General features: G+C 46.1%; 1 protein-coding gene across 1 annotated transcript in view; it reads left to right on the forward strand.

The window, feature by feature from the left end:
- The window catches only part of OBSCN (obscurin, cytoskeletal calmodulin and titin-interacting RhoGEF), a 165,755-nt gene that overhangs the window by 145,253 nt on the left and 1,736 nt on the right, over positions 1-18,766 (forward strand). Inside the window, exons 96-114 of the mRNA XM_033512198.1 lie at positions 459-540; positions 1,018-1,218; positions 1,766-1,826; positions 2,442-2,519; positions 2,657-2,829; positions 3,376-3,402; positions 3,690-3,842; positions 4,574-4,619; positions 5,038-5,115; positions 5,957-9,518; positions 10,096-10,218; positions 11,208-11,318; positions 11,437-11,604; positions 12,016-12,138; positions 14,360-14,530; positions 15,789-15,909; positions 16,703-16,942; positions 17,574-17,797; positions 18,238-18,313. Of these exons, the coding sequence (XP_033368089.1) occupies positions 459-540; positions 1,018-1,218; positions 1,766-1,826; positions 2,442-2,519; positions 2,657-2,829; positions 3,376-3,402; positions 3,690-3,842; positions 4,574-4,619; positions 5,038-5,115; positions 5,957-9,518; positions 10,096-10,218; positions 11,208-11,318; positions 11,437-11,604; positions 12,016-12,138; positions 14,360-14,530; positions 15,789-15,909; positions 16,703-16,942; positions 17,574-17,797; positions 18,238-18,313 (5,818 nt within the window). The remainder of the gene's footprint in view (positions 1-458; positions 541-1,017; positions 1,219-1,765; positions 1,827-2,441; positions 2,520-2,656; positions 2,830-3,375; positions 3,403-3,689; positions 3,843-4,573; positions 4,620-5,037; positions 5,116-5,956; positions 9,519-10,095; positions 10,219-11,207; positions 11,319-11,436; positions 11,605-12,015; positions 12,139-14,359; positions 14,531-15,788; positions 15,910-16,702; positions 16,943-17,573; positions 17,798-18,237; positions 18,314-18,766) is intronic.

The raw sequence follows: 18,766 nt of genomic DNA on the forward strand, positions 1-18,766 counted from the left end.
CACCCTCTCAGCTGCAGGAGTTGTTTCCACTGCCATGGCAATGTGTAATTTGTTGCACTCATGCTCTGGTACCTCTATGGAATCTGTTCTGTTTATATATGGCCAGTATGGCAGGATCCAGGATAAAAGCAAATCACAAAATCCCAAAATGGTTTGGGTTGGAAAGAACCTTAAAGATCCTCTAATTCCAACTCCCTGCCATGGGCAGGGATGCCTTCTACTATCCCAGGTTCCTCCAAACCCCATCCAACCTGGCCCTGAACACTTCTAGGGATGGGGAAACCACTTCTCTGGGCAACCCCAAAGTTCATTTTGACACATTCTGTTATCAAACATCTCCACTTAATTCTCCATACAAGTTTAGAAGACCCCTCTATTTTTTCCTGCCTTAATTTATCCTGTAATAACTTTGCACACTATTGCATTATTTACCCTTATGTTTTTCTTCATTTCCAAAGCTAAGAAAGACCAAGAAGGAAAGAAAGTGGCCACCAGGAGAAAGCTCCACTCCCATTATGAGGTTAAGCAGGAGATTGGAAGGTAAATGAATTTTCCAACTCTACAGAATCACTGCCAGGGAACACCTCATTGTCCATCTGAGCTGCTGAGGCAGAGGTGGGTCCTGAAAAGGTGGAAGGGAGAAGTGGGAGGTCACTCCAAGGTGTGCTGGGGCAGCTCCAACCAGAAGAAACATCCAAAGGCTCACAGAGGAGTGCCTGGATGTGGCTTCTTGGTGACAGGAGCATCCCAAGCCCATCACATCGGGTCTGTCCAAGGGATCCAAGAGCACCAGCTTTTGCCAGCATGAGCCTGCATCATCTGCAACAGCTTTTCCCTTGATGGGAACACATTGCTTCCCTTTGGAGACAGCCAGGAGAGGGCAACAGAACCTCACACACAGCAAAATGAGCTTCTTGTGCTGCAGAAACACCGAGCAGCAGGGAGCTGTCAAAGGCCATGGTGTGGGAAAATCTCTGCCCAGGTCTGATCAGGGCTTGTTCTCCCATTCCTGCACAGGGGCTGCTTCAGCTTTGTGAAACGGGTGGTGCACAAGGGGAACAGGGTGTCCTGTGCTGCCAAGTTCATCCCTCTGCGGAGCAAAACCAAGTCTCGAGCTCATCAAGAGAGGGATATTCTTGCCTCTCTATCCCACGACAGAATTACCAGGCTCCTGGATGAGTTTGAGACACGAAAAACACTGATTTTGATTCTGGAGTTGTATCCTTTTTTTGTGCAGTTGGCTGAAAAGGCTGGGAAGTACTGGGTAGAGCTCATTTATTAAATATCTAAGCAATAAATATTTTTTTGGTTTTGTTTTTTTTCCTGAGAGAAAAGGAAACACAGAATCCTTCTCTGCACTGCAGGATAGCATAGCTCTGTGAGAACTCCACTGCAATCCTCAGCTTCTGCTGGGTGAGAAAAATCACACTTGTATATACAAGTGTGAGTGAATTGTTAAGCACCCAAATTATTTTCTGAAACATCTGGAAATTATGAGCTCTGTTTCCATGAGTTGCAGACTGGGTGAGGATGAGGGAAATGCTGAACAGAAACCCCAAAATCAGCAGGCAGATTTTAGCAGAACTGATACCAGGTTTAGAGCAGCCCAGTTCTGCAAGGACTGTGTGGCAGCAGAGACTTTCATGGTGATCCCACTGCCTGAGATCACCTCATGAATTCTGCTTTTGGCTGGATGGAGGTGCTTCCAAATAAGTCAAAATAAGAATTTCCATGTGGTTCTGTTGTCCCTTAATGCCACTGCCAGATGCTCCAATGAAGAGCTCCTGGACCGCTTATTCAAGAAGAATGTGGTCACTGAAGCTGAGGTAATTTCCCATTTGAAAGCTGAGTTGGTTCTTTCTGCATTTTCCTTTTGGAATATGGAATATGAGCCAGTGATATCTGTCAAAGCAGAATCATCCTTTACAGTGTGTTCCTATCAACTTTCATTGATAGCTGGGTTTCTTTGGGGAGTAATACAAACATCCAGGGGGTTTGACCACCAGCACTGCATTCAGCCAAAAAAAAAAAAAAGATTTTATTTACTCTATTGTCGTAATTTCTTTTCTATCTGTCATCTGGAGCTCCTGTCTCCACTTACTTAATACCACTTTACCCTCTTGTAACTGTATTCTATCTAGTCCCTCTCTGTCCTTAAAAGAAAAGCTGAAATTATGGTTTCTAAGGGATTTTTTTTCACATCCTTGGTGCTAAAATTTTGAAATGTTTCACATCTCACATCTAATATCCAGGTGTCCAATATTTACTGGTAAAATAATTTTTTTTTTTTTAGAAATTCTCAGAGGAAACATTATAGAAGGGTTTGGATTGGGAGGGACCTTTAAAGATCAAATCTTGGTGAAATGAGCAACTCTCTACTTGCTCTCCCTCTTTAATAATTGTTTATTTATTAATTGCTTAATAACTGACTCAATTCTTAGGTCAAACTGTACATCAAGCAAATTTTGGAAGGAATCAAATATCTTCATGACAACAACATCCTTCATTTGGACATCAAGGTAACGAGCAATGGCTGGTCTGGCTTTTCCCAAGTTCTTGTTGGCCAGGGTTTGGGTGTTCTCTGAAACACAACTGAAAATACTCCCTGCCCTGCTCTCAAGAAATAATCCCCCATTTATTATTTTCCTTTCAACAGCCACTGAACATCCTCATGGTTTATCCTGAGAGGGAAGACCTGAAGATCTGTGACTTTGGATTTGCCCAGAGGATCACACCCGTGGAGCCCCAGTACAGCAAATACGGCTCTCCGGAGTTTGTTGCCCCAGAAATTGTTTCCCAGTCACCAGTGTCAAAAGCAACTGATATCTGGTAATCTCTCATTTCCCCAGAAAGCTTTTCCAGGCCCTCAATGGCCTGAATTTCCATTAGCTGGTAATTAGTAAATGAAGCAGTGATAATAACACAGGAAACTGAAAGCAAGCCCTGACAATCCAAAAGCCATCAAGGCTCTTTAAAGCTCCTCTGTCTAATGTTTCTCAGCCATAATTGAACTCTGACTGCTAATTAATGAAAGGAGCATCTTCGAGGAGATGATCTCTACTCCAGGCAGCAACTAGAGGGAATGATCCTAAAGGGCTTTCTAGAAAAGGCAAACAAAGTTAAAAAAAATAAGTATTTTGAGTCTTTTTGTCTATCCATGCTTTAAAAATGAAGGATTGCTTGAGAACAATTTTAGAAAATATTGAAGGGGAAAAGTGAATGGAAAAAAACCCAATAACTTTCAGGATTTATTATTCTTGAAAGGTGAGGAGAAGCTAATCTTGCTGTTCCAGGATGTTTAGTGGAAGGAAGAGAGGTTTGAGAAGGATGGAAAAATATGAGAAAAAATGACATTTGTGTTCCTTCTCTCCTCAGGGCTGTTGGAGTCATCACATATTTAAGGTAAATAAGTCTTGGAAACATTCCCTTAACAGTCCTTTGTCCATCAGAGCCCTCCAGTACTTTCAAGTGAGGGATTTGAGTGGACCATTCAGTCCTTCCCTAATAAGGACAATTTATTTTGTGGTTTCCTCATTTCCTGGTTCCTCCTCATGAACATTGCAAGTCTCAGGCACAGAGCCCCTCAAGTATTTAAAAACTCCCTGTAAGCATTTGTGCTTCTGTCATTCAAACAGAAAATAGAAATCTAAAACCTGTCTCCTTTCATTTTATGGTGCTCAATAAACAAGCCTCACGTGCAAGTCTCCATTTGCTGGGGAGAACGACAGGAAAACTCTCCTAAATATCCAGAACGGGGAAATTTCATGGACCATTCCTGATGTTGTTCACTTGAGTGAAGATGCAAAGGACTTCATGAAAGGGATCCTGCAGCAGCACCCCAAGTGAGTGCCCTCCTGTGCCTCCCTCTGTGCTGAGACCCTCAACTGCTGTTGGGGTCTCAGCAGGCACATCCCAGCTCATTATTTGGTTTGAAAAGCAGAAAGCTGAGAGGGATGTGGTGCATTTTGCCACAGTTCTTCGTTATTATTCCCCATTACCCAACCCACAACTCAGATTTTCCAAATTAGCCTCTCTCTGGTGTGGTGATGTCCTTGCTCCCTGCCTCCTCCAGGCTGAGGAGTTTCTGGAACGACACAGATGAGTGGGAAGAGCACAGACTGGTATGGAGGGAGTTGTGCAGGAATTAAATAACATTGACCACATTCATTAAGCAATTTCAAGTACAAAAGTTGGCTTGAAGGCATATTTACAGGCACTTTATTTTAATTTCACTTCTTTCTGCCTGATGCCAAAGCTATTTTCACTCTGGCCACCTAAAGAGGCAAAGTCACTCTCAGAGCTGCTCTGGACACCCTTGATTCCTTCCAGAGAGCCATGAGCTCTTCATGAGCGTCTGTGGGGAGTGCCAGAATGAAAAAGGAGGATGTTTTCCCTTCAGGGGAAGGAAACCTTGAGTTGCTGTGTCTTTTTGGTTTCTCTGCTCCAAATCAGCATCCTAAGCACACACCCCTGTGTGTCGTGGGTGCCTGCAGGCAGCAGCACCTTCAGGAAGATCAGTGGTTGCTGTTGGAGGGGATCTTCCTACTAAAACATCAATCTGTTCTCCTACCAGGTCCAGGCCGAGTGCTTTGGACTGTCTTTCCCACAAATGGTTCATGGTAAGTTTTCTTGGTCCTTTATTAGTCAATTTTCCCTAATACCCAATCTAAACCTCCCTGGTGCAACTTGAGGCTTTTCCCTCTTGTTCTACCATGTCAGTACAGAAAGGAAATTTGCCTTGCAGACCAGAATTAGGGTTTATATTCCAAAGTTTTAAATCAGTAAGGGAAAGAGTTAAAAATTAACAACAGCAGAAAGAATTTAATGATAGGTATTGAACAGGGCTTGATTTAATCACTGAAAAGCTGATTTTGTCTGCAATTTAACTATGAAAGGACTGCAGCATTTGATCTAACGTAACCTTCCTAAATTAAACAATTGTGTAAAGAGAGAATTCTAAAAAAAACCACAAAAACTTCTCAAGAAATGAAATCAGGATTTTTTAACCAATGGTTTTCCTCTCTTTCCACCTGGCAGCACAATGTTCCTCTTGAAGCAGCTCATTTCATTAATACCAAACAGCTCAAATTCATTGTGGCTCGGAGCAAGTGGCAGGTGAGTTGCCCCTAATCTGTGTTGATTCTGTTTAGTTATATTTATTTTTAATTTCATCTGAATCTTTGAAAATCTTTTTGGCTAGGACAGCGAGCTCAGCAGAGATCTGAGCATGGCTGGGAGTTGGGGAAAAGCCTGGGAAGGATGGATGTATCAGGAATTCATTATTCATATTATTTTTCTGCCTGGAAACCCATGCTGGTGCCTGTAAGACACAAGGTTGTGTCTGAGTTAGGTGCCCTCAGCTGCCTTTGCAATTGGAGCTGAATTACAGGCAGGTGGCAAGAAAATGCCTCTTTTCCTGAAGTTCTCTCAAATAATTGGACTGATTGCCTTCTGAGCATGCCAGTTTCTCTCTGCTGGCTGGAAGGAGAGGCCCAGCTTCAACTGAGATGCCCCACATGGCAGAATTTAGAGCAGAGGAGTCCCATCTCCTACACTTGGTAGATTTTCTGCTGGCCTAAGTCACTGTAGGTTCCATTGCAGTCAAAGGATTTAAAGCCATTTACTCCAGTGAGTCTCTCATCTGATGTTTTCCATCAAAAACTCCTTTCCACCTCTTTTGAGTGGCCAGATTGACTTTGGAGATCTCGAACAGAGTCCTGTTTCCCCCAGTCATAAGAGCAAGTGTGTTCCCTGAAATCAATTTAATTTCATGTCTCTGAATGAGGGAAGAGGATGATTTGGAGAGAAATTGAGGTGACATGTGCAGAGGGTGGCAGTGTCTAATCAGACTCATGGGTGTGGTATTTGGGGAGCAGGAGTTCATTTTGGTGTGTGGGCTTTCCATACTCCCACCGTGTTCCCATCTCCTTGGACTGTGTCTTGTTTTCCTTCTCAGCGCTCCCTGATGTGCTACAAATCCATCCTGGTGATGAGGTCCATCCCAGAAATCCTTGAAAAGACCCATGACAACAGCTCCCTGGCCATCTCCCGACACCTCATCGAGGAGAGCACTTCATCCAGCACCAGCGGCTCCTCCTCGGACAACGAAAACTCCAATTTCCCAAAAAAGAGGCACTTTGGCTCCACCCCTGAACTGCACCTGCCCGTATTTGATGTCCCAGGCCATCCCGAGCCTCTGAAATGTGCGAGCGAAAGGGAACTTGCCAAAAGCTCCATCCCTCCAGTAAAACCCATGAGGAGGAAATATGCTTCAATGAAAGCGGAGGTGGGGGAGAAATCACCCACAGAGAGCAAGGAGCTCATGGAGAGTATCTTACAGGAGAAAGAGGAGAGGCTCCTTCCCAGCCTTCGGGGAGAGCCATCCCAAAAAGGTGGCACTGCTGATCCTTCATCCCTGAGGGCTTCCACAGAAAGCACATCGCTTCTGCATCAGAAAGAAAAACCAGATACATCTTTATGTGAAAAGGACAGAATGGAGGAGGCAGGGGATGGGACAGAAAAGCCATCTGCCTGTGTTCCCAGGCAGAGTGTCATTAAAAGCACCTTCTACAGCCAAGCAACTGAGCTGCCTGCAAGGCCGCCTTCCTCACCAGGCAGGGAGTTCAGAAGGCACCTGGACAGAGCCAGAAGGACTTTCCGCAAGGGTGGATATTCAAAAGTGCCCCTCAGTGGCCTCCGTGAACCCCTCCTTGAGCAGTTTGAACTGGAAGAAGAAGAAGAAGGAGGAGATGATCACAAGGAAAGTCTGCTGGGATCCCTGACCAAATCTGCGTCGTTTGACACTGCCAGGAAGCCACCACACCCTGCCATTGCTGGGGCCAGCCGCAGCCGTTCCCTGGATGACTACAGGCTGAGAGCCTCCAGATCCTTGAGGGAACAAGATATTTTGGAGGAGGACTGTGATGTATTGTCCCAGGAAAGCTGCCCTGAAGGCAGCGATCACTGTGACATTTCCGCAGGGCCCAGCAAGGGATGCTCAGCAGACACAGCAGAGCCAGGGGATGTCAGGAGAGCCAGCAAGGATTGCTCAGGAGAGAAGCCCTCTCCCTCCACACACTGTGAGGGGAATGGGTGCCCACCTGCTCTTATACAACAGCTAGAGGGATTTCCAGTGTCACCTCTGAGGAGCGAGAACAGGAAGCGTTTACTGAAGAAGTCAAAAGCCACTGAGATTGAGGAGGATGCTGAATGTTTGGAAGGAAAAAGCCCCATTCCAACTGCCCAGTGCTCAGATGTAACAGCACCATCAGCTCCAAAACATGAGAGCACAGAGGGTAAATCTGCCTCTGATTCTGCTTTTCAGGAGGGCAAAGAGTCCATTTCAACCCTCACACAGTCAGAGACCACCCTGAAGTCATCTCCCCCGAGTAAGGGAGGCGTGTGTCTGCCCCAGGAGCCTGCTCCCACCGACAGCCACCCAGATCTAACAGGTGGAAGTTTGCTTATCAAAAGGACAGCCCCAGCCCCACCTTGGAAAGACAAAAGGCAGAAACAATCAGATGAAAAGACTTCTGCTCATGGCACTGCTGGATCTGAACTCATGGAGCATGAAAGCTCTGCTGTTCCAACAGAACAAACAGAAACTGATTTGCTTCCAGTATGTAAAGACAAAAGTGAGGAAATTCCTGGGAAAAGTGTTCCAGCAGCTACTGTCATGCTGGGCAAACAGCCAGGTACCCTCACCACTGGTGAAGGTGTTCCTCAGAAGCTGAAGACCCCTAAAGAGGTGAGATCTGCTGTCCTGGAAGATGCAGAAGAAGCTGTTCCAGGAATCACTGCACCATCAGCCCACGGTGATGAAAGCCAAACACACAAGAAGGCTCCTGTTCACTCAGACACAGCATCAGCTGTCCTGAAGGGAGAGCAACTCCGTGTTCCCCAAATCCCACCACCAGGATCAGTGCCACCTCTGGCCTCTGGTGGAGCACAGCAGGCTCTCAGCAAGGAGAAACTTGCTGCTCTGAGGAATAAAAGCTCAGCTTTTGTCACAGAGGTTGTTTCCAGTTTGGCCCATGAAGGAGCTGAACCCCAGGAGGTTCCTGAAGGCCATGGCTCAGATCCTGCTGCTCTGGAGAGCAGATACCCAGCCAGAGCTGCGTCCTCCCAAAGCACTGTCCTCCCTCAGGTCTGGGAGAGTGAAAATCAAGAACATCCAGGGGTGTCAGTTCACAGTGAGATGAGATCTGTTGTGACAGGAAGCCGAGCAGCTGGACAAGCTGTGGCTGCTCCTTTCCCCAAGGCTGGACACGGGGTGTTTGAGCAGCACAGGGCTGGGATTTCAGATGGTCTGGAGAGTGGCAGTTCAGGTGCATTAACTCCTTCACAACCAGAAGTTGCTCCAGCTTCAGCCTATGACCTGGAATATGAGGAATATCCAGAGGTTTATGGGGAGGGTGGAGGCATTGCCTTAGAAAGTGGAAGATGTGATGCTGGAAAAGCTGCCCCACCACTGCTCCGCAGGGCTCACAGTCAGGAGCTGTCACACCACAGATCCTCTTTCTACAGTGATGAGGAGTCTGCTGTGCTGGAGGGCTTAGTGGATGAGATGGTTTCCCTCTCCGAAGAGATGAATGTTTGGGCAGAGTCAGTTTCTGGAGAGAAGGGAAGCAGGAAGCACATTTCTCCTCACAGAGAGATGTTCTACAAAGGCAGCCAAACACACAGGGACAGCTCCTTCCCTTCTGTCCACCAGGGTGGAAGAGGAGAGGTCACTGAGAAGGATGGCCTTGCAGAACCTTACCTTGCTGTGAGTGAGGACCAAGGAGTCCTGGAGGAGAAGGTAGCACAGACAGTTCCTCAGGAATGTGAGCAGCTGGAGGACTTGGCATTTGAGACCTCTCCTTCCAGCCCAGAGAGCGTTTCCTCCACAGAGAGCTTGGACACGACAAAAAGACCCATCCACGTGCCCGTGATCAAGGACACTGGGAAACACCCAGAAGTTTCTTTGGTGAAAATCAAAGACCTGTCAGATGAAACACCCAGTCTTGGCAGCGGCCCCCACAAGTTTGACATCTCAGAAGTGGAGCCTGCCTATTTGAATTTCTCAGATTTGTATGACATTGTCTACTTTCCATTTGAGTTTCTGAGCTATAAGAAGCCTTCACCCAAACCAGTTCCTAGGCGGTTTATGCTTCTTGGTCAAAGGGCAAGGTCCCCTCCTGCAGGACATCTCCATAAGGACAAAAAACTGTGCATCAGGGAACAGGAAGACAAGAACAGGAAGAACCAATTGGAAATATCTGAGGATTCAAAGGCAGCTAACTTATTAGCCATGGGGAAAGGGGCAGAGAGCCATAAAGAAATGTATAGCTCCCAAAAGGACTGCAGTGGGAAGCAGAAAAGCTCCTTCCACACCAAGCCCGGACTCTTTAAGCCCTATGCAAGGTCTCATTCAGTGGAGCAGTCAGTGGAGCAGAGTCTGAAGAAGAGAGTAAAAGCTTCTGTTGCCCATATTTCAAGAATCCTAAAAGGAAAGACATCTCCTGAGCCAGAGGAAGGTAATTATCTCACATTGTTCCTTCACAGATTTGCTGCTGTAACTGGGCTCTGTTAAAGTTGCCTTTTTCTCTTTCTAAGCATATTTGAAGCTGTGGTTAGACTGGAATTGCAAATCTGGCTGTGGTAGGTTCTGAAATCAGTAGTTTCCACCATCAGATCTCTGTTACTGGCTGGCTTCAGTGCAGAGCCAGCTGGGTTAATGCACCAATGGAAGGGGCTCAGATTCCCTGTTTGAGGCTGCACAGAAGCAGATCAGGGCTGGGTGACGCTTTCCTTGCTGCAGTTGTCATCTGACTGTGGCAAATCTGTCACGTTAAAGTGACTGGGAGAAGCTGAAGTCACCCTGGTTATTGGACATGGGGATCTGTCCTTTCTTCTCTACCATCCCTGGATATTCCCTGTTCTTCCAGGACACTGTTCTGTTTGCAGCAGCTGTCACAGGCTTCCCTGTTAATCAAACGCTGGTTAATAAGGGAATCTGTGACTATTTATGTGTGAAGACAGAAAGGTCACTGCCAATGGATGCCATGGGGAGAAGGATGGCCTCGAATGACTTCTCATCCTTTGTCACAACAGAGTTTGGTGAGCTGGGAAGTGAGGCAGCAGAAAAGGAGCTGTTAATAGGGGCTGAAGGATCTCTGAAGAGGAAATCAGCGCTCCCTTCATTCAAGCTACCAAGTCTCACCCCAAAGGAGAAAGGTATTGCTGTGGCAGGAGTCATTGGTTTGTTTTACCCTCAGAGGGTGATCCAGGAAAGAATTGCTTTTTCTCTGGCAAGTTTCCCCTTGACTCCATCAGGAGCATTTTCTGAGGTCACGTCACTGTGCCAGCATTCCACAGAGCCCAGACAAACACTGGGAAGGGCAGGTGTGGGAGGCTGGCAGCCCCTGGACACTGCAGAAAAAACCCCTGGAGAAACACAGAAGAAAACCTGAGCTCCCCTTTCCCCATGGAGATAGGAGCAGATTTGATGCTTTATAGTTTTTTTCTTCTGCAATATCCATCTTTCCAATATCCTGTCTCCTTCTCTCTCCTTGTTTTGTCTTGATCATTTGATTTTGAATCATTTAGTTGGCAAAGACCCCTAAGTCTACTGAGTCCAACCATCAACCCAGCTCTGCCAAGGCCACCACTAAACCATGTCTGCAGGTGCCACACATTTGTTAAATCCCTGTTAAATCCTGATGGTGACTGCCTGGACATCTTCCTCCAGTCCTTGACAACACTTTCCATGAAGATATTTTCCCTAATATCCAAACTAAACCTCCCTTGGGTAACTGGATGCCATCTCCTCTTGTCCTATTTGAGCCCCTCATCCTTGAAATTCCATAATTCAGTTTTGCCCCCACATTTAGGTTCAGCCAGAGGAAAACCCTTACTGTGACAGGGTCTGTCTCTGCTCTGAGCTGTTCTGCTGCTTTATCTGTACCAGGGCTGGACAATGCAGATATTCCCCATGGATTTTCCAAGATCCATCTGTCCCACTGCACCCATGGGTGAACAGAGTTCCTTCACCTGTGTGCACCATGCCCAGGGGATTCTCCAAATGATGGTCAAAGGAATGGCAGATCAGCAACCAGAAAAATTCTTCACCCCATTAAAAACGCTTTCTGATGTCCTGCAGGGATTTGTTTTCCACAAAAAGGTCTCCAGGCTATTCTGAGTCACCCTTTCCCTCCTCTCTGCAGCCCCATCGTTTGTTGAGGAGCTCATGGACCAGGCTGTGGCCGCGGGACAGTGCGTGACGCTCTCGTGCAGGACGGCAGCTCACTCCTCCCTGCACATCAGCTGGTTCAGAGGTGACACTGCCAGCCCTCCAGAGAGTCCCTGACCCCTGGAACAGCGCTCCAGGGAGAGCTTTAAGCACCTTGGTATCAATTTTCAGGGTACTTACTTCTCCCTTCTCCTGTTTTCCAGATGGGATCCCTGTCCAGAGCAGCAGCCGGATCCTCATCTCTTCCACGCTCAAACACTTCCAGCTGTTAACGATTCTCTCTGTTAATGCTGAGGATTTTGGTATTTACACCTGTGTGGCCACAAACTCTCTGGGCTCAGCATCCACCTCTTGTGTCATAAGAAAAGCAGGTGAGAGAAGGAGTACCTACAGAAATAGGTATTTAAGTACTTCTGCCCCCAAAAATGTGACCTGTCAATCCCTTTGAAGTGAGATTTCTGCACATGGGTGCAGAGGAAGATCTCTCCCTTGCTGTGGTCTGAAGCCTGTGCAGGGTTCTCTCCCTCTTCTTCCCTCTTTATTTTCTCTCCTGGATTAAGAGCCACTCCAAGACAACAATCTTAGTACTGAGTTTAAATTATGGATGGTAAAATTGCTGTTCCACTAGCTCTGTGTATATATATGTATACATAACAAACATATACATGTTTTCTACATATATATATAAACAATATCTGTAGCTGAGACATGCTGGGTGTAGAGTTTTCTGTCACAGCAGTGCTGCAGTTAACACTCATGGGGTTTGTGCCTCCTCTCCACAGAGGTTCCCCCCTCCCCTCCACCCCCTGACATCGTGGAGGTCTCCAAGGATGGAGTGCAGATGGTTTGGAAACCTGTGGAAACCAACACCCCTGTCCACTACACTGTCCAGTGCAAGACTGAAGGTAAAGTGCTGTCCTTATGCTTTGCAAGGAACATCTCAGTTTGTATGATCTCCTCACCAGCTGGATATTTCATTGTTATTCAGAAACAGCCTGATTTAACTCCCCAGTTTAGAGTTAGGAATGGGATTCATGCAGCTATCGTTTAACCATCTGAAAGTTAGGGGTTGTGCTGGATAAATCAGCCTGGAATTTGCATATTCCTACCAAGGCTTTGTTAAAGTGTGAATCAAACAAGGCTGTGTGGAAAGTGCAACCAAAAAGTGAGCAGCTACAGGAGAAAATTCCTGGTCTGATATGCAGCTCTGGGTAATCTGACAAAATTAGACACTAATTAAACAACATTAGCTCAGGTTTTCTGTACAGTCTTGGAGAAAGATGATTTATTAAACAAGCAATTTATCCTCTGCTAAACAGCTGTGCTTTCATTTCCCATTGGCTATGAAGGAAGCTTAGGGAAAAGAGCCAGGACAAGATAAACCAAGTTTGACAAAACTGCATCACCACTTTGATATTCTCTTTTGAGGCTTGGTCCAGAGGCTGATCAAAGTCAGAGGATCATTTAATCATGGAATGATTTGACTTGGAAGGCACCTTAAAAAACATCTAATTCCAGCCCTCCTGCCATGGGCAGGGACACCTCCCACTATCCCAGGCTGCTCCAAACCCCATCCAACCTGGCCTTGGACACTTCCAGGGATGGGGCTGACACAGCTGCTCTGGTCACCCTGTGCCAGGGCCTCCCCACCCTCTGAATAATAAATTCTTCCTGACATCTAATCTAAGTCTCTCAATGTTTAAAGCTGTTTCCACTCTTGCTGACACTATCTGCCCTTGTCAAAAGTAAATGTTTTCCTGTTTAGCTACAAAAGCTTTGTATCAAATCCCCAAGGCTGTTCTGCCTCTCTTGGGACGGATTTGCTGTGGTTATTCTGAGTGTGATGTCTGATAGCAATTCCTGCTGCAGCCACACAAACACAGCCCTTTGGATCCAGCTGCTCCATATTCCTTCACTTAATTCTCCAAACAAACAATCCACAAACACTCCTTTTTGGATTAGTTTGGGTAGCAGATTTCTGTCCTTTCCCTCTGGAGCTGGTGTGAGTCACCTTCCTTCCAACACCTCCAACACACATTCTTTATCATCATTCCTTTTGACACAACTCTAGGAGAGATTTTGGGGAGGATACAAACACAAGTTCTTCCAATTAGGAAGAAAAATGGAAACAGCATCTACAATTTTCCACTGTGTTTTGTGTATTTGGCAGGAACATGCAAAATCTTGCTCTTCTGAACCCAGGAGGATTAAGATAATCAGGAATAAATTCTTTGTTTTATCCATTATTTGAAAACAGGTTTTTGTACGCTGCTTCTGCAAGTATTTTTCTCTAGTTCTAAGCTGTATCTGCTCCTTCTTGCACAAACAGCCCCCAGTTCAACCAGTACCCTGTAAAATCATTGATACCTCAGGTTTGGGTGGGGAATTGCTGCTTATCCAATGGTTTGAGGCTCTTGGCCAGAATTTATTTGAATGGAAGGATGGGTTTCATCTCAGGCAGTTGCAGGGAGTTGTGTTCGGCCTTGAGCACAGCAGCAAAACGTGGGATGCAGCATCGTGTGGGAGGAATGCTGATTAAAATGTTTGCTGGGGATTTTCTCCTTCCTAACTTAGTCCCATGAATAATGAGTCCAGAAGGTACCTAAAATTCCAGTTCCATGAGAAATCATCTGTTTCAAAATAAAACCTGAGTAAAACCATCCATGTTTCAAACACTGGGTTTGCTGGGATGGTGTTAGTGGATGACTCTGTCCAGGAATCCTGCACCTCATGGTCTTAACTGGATTCAAGACAGGGCCAACAGGAAAAAAAAAATGTGATTTGTCTTTTGTTTGAAGTTCTTGATGTACATTTCCATTAGAGTTTGGTGGCATGAATTAGATAAGAGAAAAAATACAGGAAAATTTCACCACTCCTCTGGAACAATATTGGCACAACTTGGAATTATCAGGTATAAACCAGCTGATTTTAGAGAATAACACAGGTACAGCCCCAAAAGGGCCATGGTAAGTTGGCTTTTCCACATTCCCAGCACACAAGTTGGTGAAAAAAAAAAGAAAAACACACCAAAAAACATAACAAAACCCAAAATCTCAAAAATCCTCACACCCATCGTGACCATATTAAAATGAGTCCTGATCTCTTTTCTCTCTTCCCTTGGTTAAGATGGGGAGTGGACCACTCTTGCTTCTGACATCACTGACTGCTGTTACTATGCCAGGAACCTCCCCCAGGGCTTCACCTACCACTTCAGGACAGCCTGCACCAGCAAGGCAGGGATGGGCCCCTACAGCGACCCCTCTGCCACAGTGAAAATCACTGGGAAGGATCAAATGGGTAAGACCAAACACCAAGAAAGCTTCGGGATTTTCCTGCATCAAGCCCACTGCATCCTTTTAGATGTGAGCCCAGAAGCCAAGAGCAAGTGAATCAAGGCCAATGCCACTTGGTCTAGGGTTGTTTGGGGCTTTTGCATCTAAAATTAAATTATTTTCTAATGATTTTCTAGTTCTGGACACAGGGGGATAGGTATAAACATATTAAAAACCCCAATAAGATAACATCATGCAAATATAAACAATGTGTAACTATTTAAAATTTAATAATAAAACAAAAACCTGGGAACTGCAGATTACCTGTTGAAGACACAGTTTTGATTTGAGATTATGTAGAAATGGGTCTTGTACAATAAATGTTTCAGTGGAGGAATTTATCTACTGATACACATTTTGCACTGGTGAAAACTCTGGACTTGCATATATTATGGAATAAATCCTAAATTCAGTAGTTAACTTGTCTATTCTGGAAATAATTCCATTGAGAATTATTGTCCTACTGTGGTGAATTTTCCAGCTGTATTTTGTCTCTGAAGTAAAGAAATCTCAGTTTACTATTTTTTGTCACCAGTTTGACTACTGTGTACTGCACACATGTTTTTAAAATTAAGAGATCCATGGTCCCACAGCAAACACATCCTCACAGCAAAGGAAATGTCTTTTCTGTAAAGAAACAGAAGGATGGTCTAGCTGGAATTTCCTCCCAATGGAGAGGACTGCTCTGTAAAAATCGGTTCACAGAGATATTTTTAACTCACCCCAAGTCCTCTGCTTTCCTTTTCCTCAGGATTTGTTATCATATCTCAGTGTGTCCAGCTTTTCCAACCAGATGCTTTAAAGGGATGCTTTGGTATTTCAGGGAGTGCTTGGACACAAGCACACACCAGAACCAGAGCAACAAGTTCCAGCTTCTGCCCTGAAATATCCACCCACAAGGAGTTTCTAATTTCTTGTCACTTTTTACCATATCCTGAGGATTTGTTGTGTGAGAAAATAAGAAACAGTGGCTAAGATGTTTGATAGCATAGCACACAACACAGAATCCATCTCATTGTCTGGAGTGGCCATATCAGGGAATTTTTGGGTGGACAGAGCAGAATCTGTTGCTTTCCAACAGCACTGGGTGCCACAGCTGGAACACAGAGTCACCTGGAGAAAGTTCTGCTTGATGTTCATTGATAGCAGGGGAGGCTCAGCGAGGCTCCAGTTTCCACACAGAGATGTTTTCCTGTGTAACCCCTGTCCCCTTCTCCCTGCAGAGCCTCGTGCTGCCACACAGGAGCTCCCATCAGCTGCCCCTGAAGAAGAGAGTGAAATGATCACACCCCCTGAGCCCTTCCCAACCTACCAGACCTACGCCTTCCAAACTGAGATCAAAAGGTAGAGAATCCAACCAAGTTCTTAATGGCACAGAGGGAAATCCCACATGTGATGGAGCAGCTCTCCTGTGAGGAAAGGGCTGAGAAAATTGGGGTTGTTCAGCCAGGAGAAGAGAAGCTTCAGGGTGACCTAATTACACCTTCCAGTACCTGAAGGGAGCCTACAAGAAAGATGGAGAGGAGCTTTTTATAAGGGGATTTAGGGACAGGACAAGGGGATGGCTTCAAACTGAAAGAGTAAAACAACCTGGCACAGGTTGTTCAGAGAAGCTGTCTTCAGTTCAGATGGCTGCCCCATCCCTGGAAGTGGTCAAAGCCAGGTTGTTTTCCCACCCTTAGTGTAAAAAAAACCTTCTTCCTCATATCTGGTCTAAATCAACTCTCTTTTAGTTTAATACCATCCCCTCTTTTCTTGTCACAACAGATGTGCTGGGCAGGGGGGTAGCCACTTGATTTATCATGAAATAAGCCCAGGACTAACAAAGTTTCCTGTCCTTGCTGCACCAACCTTTGCAAACAGCACTTCAGTCAGGGTGCTGGGATTCAATTTTCTCTGCCTAGAAGAAAGACACTGATTTCTGTTACCAACAGGGGAAGTTCTCTTGCTCTCTCTAGAGGAGTTAAGCTCTCACTCATGTAATTTAAAGCGATTGTACAGTTTAAAGACACAGGAGGATGTGCAAACCGTGATGCAATAACTCCCCACCAGGCACAGATGAAAACCAGCATGGGATCCTGGTGGTTTCAAAGAACAGAAGAGAAGATTAACACACCTCTGTGTTCCTTTGTACCAGGGGCCGATTCAGCATCGTCCGGCAGTGCCGGGAGAAGGTGAGCGGCAAAGCTTTGGCCGCTAAGATCATCCCTTACTGGCAGGAGGACAAGCAGGCTGTGCTGCTGGAGTACCAGGTGCTGAGGAAGCTCCACCACACAAACATAGCCCAGCTGAAGGGTGCCTACGTCAGCCCCCGGCACCTGGTGCTGATCCAGGAGATGTGTGTGGGGCCAGAGCTGCTCCACTCCTTGGCGTTACGGTAAGAACAAGAGCAAAGAGTTTTCCAGTCAGGGCTGCTGCTGCTGCTTTCTCCTGACAAACTGGATCACCCCTCTCCATCTGTCATTGCACACAGGATTTGTAAAGTGTTTGCTCTGCATCTTCTTGTGAGATAAAAAAAAATTACTTGAGTTCCCTACAGCGGAACAACTCAGGGTCACCCAGCTGAGATGTTGAAAGCAGCTTACAGTGGTTGATATCAAACTCCATCTCCCAAAATGAGATGCACGAAGGATTTCCTTACACCAACACCTATTAACTCCAACAGCCTAACACGGAGGTTACTGTGGTCAGGAAGATTCATTGTTTCTTCCTCACAGTGGCACAAAATGGATCTGCTGAAATCCTGTGATTAAAAAAGAGGGAATTGTGGGCATCAAATCTGCTTTCTCTCTTTCAGCTCTACAACATCCTGAACTTGTTGCTTCTGTAAAACTGACTCATAGGATGGACCAGTCTCTCAACACAGAGCTGATTTGCTAAACTAGAGTTGTTTCTTCTTGACTCTCAAGGGTCTGATGGGACAAACACCCAGGGGTGGGTGATGGTGGGTGTAGAACATGGACATGCAGACAGGACACCTGCATTTTCTATCCCCTTCCTCCCCCCAGGACGTCGTACTCAGAGGTGGAGGTCCGAGACTACCTGTGGCAGATCCTCAGTGCCACCGAGTACCTCCATGCACACAACATCCTGCACCTGGACCTCAGGTCAGAGAACATGATCATCACCGAGCCCAACCTGCTGAAACTCCTGGATTTTGGGAATGCACAGTTCTACACACCAGACAAGTTTATTACCATGGACAAATGCTCGGACTATGTGGAAACCATGGGTGAGTAGAGCTCAGTCACAGCGGCTCGGGGCTTATCTGCAATCTGTGCTAAACAGAAAGACACAAACATTGGTCAAGGCAGCAGATGGTCCCAGCAAGAAGAGTCTTCCAGGTGCTGCTCTCCAGTGACACTGTGAGTTTGTGGGAGCAGTGAGTGGTGACAGCTGTCCCACTGCAGACCACAGGGGACAGAGCTCACAGCAATGCCGCTCTGGCTGGCATCCATGTGTCCATTTATCCAGGGATAAAGAATTGCTGCCATCTGCCCAGAGGTTCTCATGGTTTCACTGCAATCAGCATCCATGCAGAAGCTTCTCTGTCCTGGGAGCTGCCTCTTCTTCCCTGTTGGGAAGGCAGCAAAGCATAAAAGTATCCACTGCCTTTGTGCTACTCTCAGTGTGTTGGAGGGGAACTTGCCTCACACCAGTTTACTTTTCCAGCTCCAGAACTGCTGACAGAGCAAGGAGCCCTTCCCCAGACTGATATTTGGTCCATCGGAATCACAGCCTTCATCATGTGAGTCAGTTGATTGTTCCCTACCCTGGCAGTGGCTTTAAAATCACAATTTCAGAGCTAATTTCCTTTGGTTATGCCATGGAAAGCTGGGAGATGGAGGGGATGGATGGACAACCTGTGTCAGGGCCTCACTTCCCTCACAGGGAAGAATTTCTTCCCAATATCTAATCTAAAGTTCTTCTCATTTAATTTAAAACTGTTCATCCTTGTCCCACCACTACAAGCTCTTATCCAAAGTCCCTCTCCAGCTCTCTTGGAGCTCCTCTATGTACTGGAATGGGCTCTGAGGTCTCCCTGAAGCATTCTCCAGGATTAACAATCCCAGTTCTCTCAGTTTTTCCCCAAAGGAGAGGTGCTCCATCCCTCTGCTCACTTGGCTGGCCTCCTCTGGACTCGCTCCAACAGCTCCACATCCTCCTCATGCTGGGAGCCCCAGAGCTGGAGGCAGCTTCA

This window comes from Parus major, chromosome 2 (genome assembly GCF_001522545.3).
Source record: "Parus major isolate Abel chromosome 2, Parus_major1.1, whole genome shotgun sequence".
NCBI classification, from domain to species: Eukaryota; Metazoa; Chordata; class Aves; order Passeriformes; family Paridae; genus Parus; species Parus major.